Source organism: Rhagoletis pomonella, unplaced genomic scaffold (assembly GCF_013731165.1).
Source record: "Rhagoletis pomonella isolate Grant_MI unplaced genomic scaffold, Rhpom_1.0 Rhpom_scaffold_00001, whole genome shotgun sequence".
Taxonomy (NCBI): domain Eukaryota; kingdom Metazoa; phylum Arthropoda; class Insecta; order Diptera; family Tephritidae; genus Rhagoletis; species Rhagoletis pomonella.
In genome coordinates this window covers 33,313,510-33,320,686 of record NW_023458555.1, presented here as the reverse complement: position 1 = coordinate 33,320,686, position 7,177 = coordinate 33,313,510, and the positions used below count along the sequence as shown (strand labels likewise).

At 35.8% G+C, this 7,177-nt stretch overlaps 1 protein-coding gene across 1 annotated transcript in view; it reads right to left on the bottom strand.

Moving 5' to 3' along the window:
* Nucleotides 1-7,177, bottom strand: part of LOC118742948 — a gene marked incomplete in the record, with an annotated part of 403,480 nt that overhangs the window by 232,784 nt on the left and 163,519 nt on the right. The window contains 2 exon segments of the mRNA XM_036475384.1: nt 6,372-6,494; nt 6,854-7,177. Coding sequence (XP_036331277.1) covers nt 6,372-6,494; nt 6,854-7,177 — 447 coding nt within the window.

Below are 7,177 nucleotides of genomic sequence, written 5' to 3'. Positions count from 1 at the left end.
CCCAATATCTGGTGGGATTTTTTCATTGTTCGAAAAATTCTTTTCGCTAAATTATGCAAAAATAAGCTGAAAATCAAAAATTACATATATTTGCAAAGTCGCGCGCAAAGATCAAATTATATATTCTAAAACTACATAAAATTCTCTAAAACATTTGTCTAATTTCAAGACCTGACGGACCGGTACTCACACTTCTTTTTACTAATATGTAATATTTAGCATCTAAATTTCAAAGTAAATTTTTTGGTAAGAAAATAGGAAAATACCACATAAATGATAAATATCTTCGGTATCGCGCCCATTCCCTTATTTTTTTGGAAATGTAAAACGTTCGTGCAGAAAGGGGGTGAGTAAATAATGTAAAATTTGGTACTTATGACTTTTACTATTCCCTCTCTAAGTAAAACCGTTTTTTTTTTTACCAACTGTCACCATGACTTTTTTCTACCTGCCTCCATATAGTCGAAACACTGTGGCGTTATAAAATTTATTATATTCTAAGAACTCCGCCAAAATATTAAGATTTACTTGAGCTAGGCCGATTTGAAAATACCTCCAAAAATTTCGTTATTTAGCATTTTATGCTGAAACTTTTCTATCATATGCACCCTAATATACATACACGTGTAAATGTTTCAACGATGAAAGTGAATAGTGTGAAAGTACCATAAAAAAACGGTTAACCGGATACGTGTGCAACGGCATTTCACCTTTCCACTACCGGTTCCATAATTCAAATTTATAAAAGGAAAGAAATCACAAATACAATTGAAAATGTGCTGTGATTACGATAAATAACTTTTTGCGCATTACAATTATGATTACTCATTAACATTTCAATGTTTGTTACAATTTTGATTGATTATAATGTGGGTGTGTGCAGTGAGTTACGTGTCTACATACATACATATGTATATATGCACAAATAAGGAATTATTTCGACTTTCTAATCTGGCAAATGACAGCGTCATTCGTGGTGCAGACTAACATAAGTTCAAATTTGAATTTTGTATGCATATACAAATACAGTATACAGTAGGGTGGTCCTTAAAATATGAGCATCAAAGTTTTGTATCGGACACCCCATTAGTTTGTACGTAGAACATATACGAAAATGTCAAAGTTTTTAATACATTTTTAGAGTTTGAAAAACTATTAATTTAAAACAAGTAATTTTTAAGCAAAAAAAAAAATAACTTTTAAGCAAAAAACAAAACCGACTTCAATTCTCATATAAAAATTTAAGATTATCGTTAATTTCTTTATAATCCAATGATCGGATCTAAACCAAATTAGTATGGGGCCACCTTTTAGGTACCACGTTTTTTCTAAAAAAAAAATATAGAAATGGGCTGACGTGGTCCAAAATTATGCGATAACATACATACAAAAAAATAATAAATATTCCGACGAATTGATAACCTCCTTCTTTTCTGAAGCCGGTTTAAAAAATGAAAAAAAAAAGAATTTAAATCTGATAAATTGGACATATTGAAAATTATTCATATAAATTTATAAACTAGAGTTGAAAATTCAAATTTTGTTTAATTTTTGCGATAGAAAAAGACAATTTGTTCCAACCTTGATAGCGATCACTAAAAATTTGGATACAATTTTGAAATTTTCGTGGATGCCTTTATTTTGTATGTACGTAGAAAAAAATAAAGTCATGCCCCACGATGTTGATATTTTAATGCCCACCCTATTGGATATGTTGCAGAGGTTTTGATTTCTTTCAAGGTAAATTATAAAAACATTAATGATTAAAATTTTCCAGTTACTGAAGCGAAACACAGTAGTTAACATTTATTAGCATTATTTCTTTTGAATTACATACTTATCTCTCAAGGCTAGATATGGGCGAATGATAAAGGAGTGACGAAAAAATCATATACATATACATGTGATCATTGAAGTCGTGATAACGAGCAGAGGCACATGCAAATAATGCATTACCTTTGTATATAAATATGTATGTATGTATATATCTGAACCTTAAAGTCATTTAAGGTGTTAATAGTTTATAAAGTTTAAAAGTATCGATATTGAGTGAAGAAAGATTGATTCGAGTGTGGCACAAATAAATACTCAGTCATGATTTTATGATTTTGTGCACAAGTACTATTTTTAAGTCAATAAGCAATTGAGTAATGATCGATAGATGGTATAATTATATCTTTGATGTTGGTGACGACATTTCTCAGTTGAGAAAAAGTATCGAAAGAGATTGGTCTAGCGGTGAATGAGGACCAGACAAAGTATTTCCTGGCAAAACATACAAAGTCCTTGCGTAGTGAGAGGCTTTGTCTACCCAGGATCCAGCGCAAACACCACCAACAACGTCAGCCTGGAAATCAAGCGAAGACTAACTCTTGCAAACAGGTGCTACTTTGTGCCGGGTAGGAAATTGAAAAGCAGAGCTCTCACAGAGCTCTCGCATAATGACCGTACTTTTATATGGACGATGTCGAACAAAGATGAGAAGGCATTTCGAAGGTGATTCTGAGAGAACTACATATCCTACGCAAGATCTATGTTTCTGTCCTGAAGACGGGTACCGAAGAATATATATTGACGAACTGTGCGAGCTGTTTCACGACATGGACATAGGCAACGAGGCTCCATTGAAAAGAACCGACTCGACAACCATGATTTGACAACGAAACAAAGGACGCGCCCACGAACACAATGGAAGAACCAAGTGCATTTGGGATGTACAACTGGCTAAACTTGCAAAAGAAATAAACAATTGGCGAAGTTTCAAGATTTCGGCCCCAAACCGACGAACAATTGCAGGGCCAAATAAGAAGTAATCTAAAAAATATGCTGAATTTTTTTTTGAGCGGTCGCACAAACATTTTCATCCGCGTAATCTTTTAATAATTTATGCTAATATCTTTTAATAATTTATGCTAATGTGTACATATATCGAATTGTGTTCTTTAATTCGAGAAGTGTCTATTTAGTTTCGATATGAATCTAATACTAAATTTTTACAGGGTGTTAGAGCAGCAAAATATATATATCGTTTAGGAGTAGTAATCAAAATAAAACGCGGCAAAATTAAATACTACATAGAGAAAAAAACTTTGTAAACTAGAACAAAACTACTAAGAAATCTCTAAGGTTTTTCTTCAAACAGAAAACAGACATTGAAAAGAAACTGCGCTGATATGGCGCCGAGTCCGACACCTACTAAATGGCAATTTAAAGCGCTACTATTGGACTAAGGGATATTAACAAATTTTTATACCCCAGCGCACTTGTGCACAAGGGTATATTAATTTTGTTCACATAACGGTTGTTTGTAACAGGCAAAACGAATCGAGATAGATATAGACAAATGTATACATAAATGATCAGAATGGAAAGAGAAATCGATTAAGCGGTGACTGTCTGTCCGTCCGTCCGTCCGTCCGTCCGTCCGTCCGTCCGTCTGTGCACACGATAACTCGAGTAATAATTGAGATATCTTAACGAAACTTGGTACATGCACTCCTTTCTGGCGTAGGACCGATTGAAAATGGGCGAAATCGGGCAATAACCCCGCCTACCTCCCATATAACGGTAATTTTCAGAAATATGAAAACTGCGATATTTTAGTAACTACTGAAGATTATTCACTCAAAATTGATATTTGCAATAAGTCTTAGACGAAAAATAAGAATATAACAAAATTTTGGAAAATGGGCGTAGCCACGCCCACTTATGGTTACATGTATATAACTTGGTAACCGCTGCACCAATTTCTTCCAAACTTGGCACAGTTGTTGACCTTGGTATAACATACGAAATTGCCAAAAAAATTTAAAATCGGGCAATAACCATGCACGCATCTCATATAACGGTAATTTAGAGAAATACGAAATCTTCGATAAATTAGTAAATATGAAAGCTAATTTATTCAAAATTGATGCTTGTAACAACTCTTTACCAAGAAATACGCTATATAAATATATATGATAAAATTTTGGAAAATGGGTGTGGCACCGCCCACTTATGATCACATGTATATCGGTAACCGTTCGACCAATTTGTATCAAACTCGGTGTGGTTATTGTGCTTGCCACATAGAAGAAACGTTGAAAATTATTGAAATCGGACTAAAATTACGGCCGCTTTTCATATAACGGTAAGTTTCAGAAATGCTTGAAACTTCAATATTTCGAAATTTAAGGATGCTAATTTACTCAGAATTGATACACCCCGGCTTACCATCTAGCGATAGCTTTCGGAAAGGTGAAAAACATAATATTTAATACTTGCGCCGGGTATTTAATGTTCGGCGCCGCCCGAACTTAGACTTTCTTACTTGTTTTTTTCGTTTTTCATCTGTTTTACCTCTTAGCCTAGAAATTTTTCATAGAGATAATCTTGTTTTTATAGGCCATATTTTGCTCTGTGTAGGAGCATTAGTTTTACGAACTGATTAAAACCTGTACTAAGTAACTAAAAATAAATAAAGGTTAGGTTAGGTTGGCTTATTCTGGCAGGCGTTGAGCTACACATGGCCCTTGGCAGTTGGAGTTCGTTTTTAGACGGTAGAGTAGACATCAACATTTTTGCGAATTTCAGTATTAATTTTAGCTCTAATCTTTTAGCTTCTCGAATTGATTTTAGTCTTTTGATAGTGCAGGACCTCGGCATGAGAGATGCTCTAAGGTTTCTCTGGTCTGCCGCTCAGACCGGTTAGTTTCGCCTGTGTTCGGAGTGCACATACTTTTTGCAGTTTTTCAGGTGGTTAACTTTTTCCATCTAGCCCCGAACTGCCTAGTTATACTGTTCTCGAATTCGTTATACAAGTGTTGTAGTTTGTCGGTTCGAGAGTCACACTGGTAGCGCTTTGGCCGGTACTATCTGCTATTTTATTACCCTCTATTCATACATACATATGTGGCCGTTCAACCACTCCCATTGTCATTTTAGAACCGTTCTTCAAAATTTGAGGATTTTATTCCCTTGCGACATCCCTCCTCCCAATCGTTGTGCGAAACCTTTTAAAGCAGAATTACGGACCAGAAATAGTAAAACTGCGATTTTAATTATTCTCTCTGATGTCAGCATATTTTTTAAAAGAACTTTGAAATTTCAAAGGTATGATTAATTGAAAAAATTATTTAAAAAATTCAGTGCCTTTTAGAATAACAATATGGGTATCAAATAAAAGATAAAATTCTGCAGAACTACAAAAGATAACAGTTTTTGTTGTATAAGGACGAATAGCTATTGAGAAGGTCCTTTTAAAATTTTATCCTTGAATATCCTTGAAAATTTGCAATATTTATTTTTGAAAAAATTATATGCTATGCACTAATACACACACGACTACATCCTAGAATTTCACCCTTTGAACTTTATTTTTTTTTTATTTAAATTCTTTAAATAAAATTTCTTTAGTTTTACACAGTTTTCTCTTTCATTTGGTACTCATATTGCTATTCTACATTGCTCTGAATTAAAAAAAAAAATATTTGTTCAATAAATCATACCATTGAGATTTTAAATAAATAACCCGACATCAGAGGAAAAACTAAAAACGCAGTTTTACTATATTTGGCCAATAGTTTCGCCAGTATATTGACTTTTTCGTGTTTTGAAATTTCTTGTTTTTTTCGCTTGTCTGTGCTGCCTGTGCTTCTCGCCCGAATTGAACTGTAATTGAATTCCCCTATGGCCGTCAATCTACCCGCGGATTTAGCAGCACGTTAAACCGAGGATTCCTTCTAGAACAGCCATAACAAGTCGTGATAGAGCGGTATTGGTCTGACTATTGCTATCTAAGACCAATGCATCCGAGCAAGTGACAGACCCCAAGTGACCCCCAGCATTCGTTTGCATGCATTTAGCACTTTGCTAGCCTTCTTAACTCTTTCCTCAAGACTACGCCTCCACAGCGACTTACTATCCAATACTACTCCCAAATACTTTGTGTGGTCTTCCGTTGACAGCGCGATGTTACCCAGCCTTGCGGGTCTTTACACTGAGACCTTATATCTGCTTGTGAAGAATATTTGGTCAGTTTTGTAATGTAATTGTATTTTCAAAAATGGCCTATAAAAACTATAATTCCTCTTGCTTGAATCGCTCGCTTATTTATCGCAAAAAGTTGCACTTTTTTATTCAGTGTGCTTCTGTTTAACGGAAACAACTGGCACACACTTTCACCTGACTCAACTACACCAGGCGTCATCTAGCGGTAAATAGATGTGTTCTGGTAAAGCTATTTCCAAGAAATTACCTAAAAGACGAAGAAATACACCCTCAACTGCGGTCAAAGCTTTCGCAATACAAAAGCTTTTCACCACTTGCTAAATGTGTTGAAAAAAAAACGAATTGACAAAAGAAAAAATATACGTTAATTTCAAACTCACCGCTTTGCGCTTATCCGCCTCGGTGGCCGCTGAATTCGAACGGCTCCTAAACAAATCCATTACTTTGGTCATTGGTGAGCGGGACGCATCGACACGTCGTACCGCTGTGACGGTGTGGTAGTACTGCAAACATTGAAAGAAAGGTGAATTGCAACATTTTTGTGAGAAAAAAATAAAAATAATTGAAATGAGTGTTCACAAAACAAAACAAGCTACCATTAATTAGCACATTTTTGGGTGCTTGTTTTTTTAGGAAAGTAGCAGAGCAGCTTAAAAGTTAGCCGACAAAATTCTTCAAATGCTTTTAAAAATTTAAGTAAATACTTTAAAATATGCGCATACTGAAATTAGTGGGCACGAAAGGTGTTAAATATGATAATTCACCTAAGCATGTGCGCACATTAGAGTTTGTATTAACATCTTTCAAGCTGTTCGCCTCCCGGTGACTAAACCTACACACACTCACTCCCTCTCTCACTTACTTGTGCATCGCTGCCCTGATGCGGATGCGCCGAACCATCTTTGTACTTATTCTTTGCACTGCTACCCTCGGCGGTGGTTATCGTCACCGCGGGATGTTGACGCTTATCGTGATGATGATGATGACCTATCAGCCCTGAATTCTGCATGGCCACTTTCATTTGATTCATTATGCCACCACCGGCGCCAGAGTGTGTGCTGCTCGCGCTGCTGCTATCCGCGCCAGTCGCACCGGCCACAACGCCACTGCCCGCCACCAATAGGGCGGAATCTTTGCGCTTGGCATCCGATTTGGCGCGCTGGCGAAAGACATCGAATATGGTGGG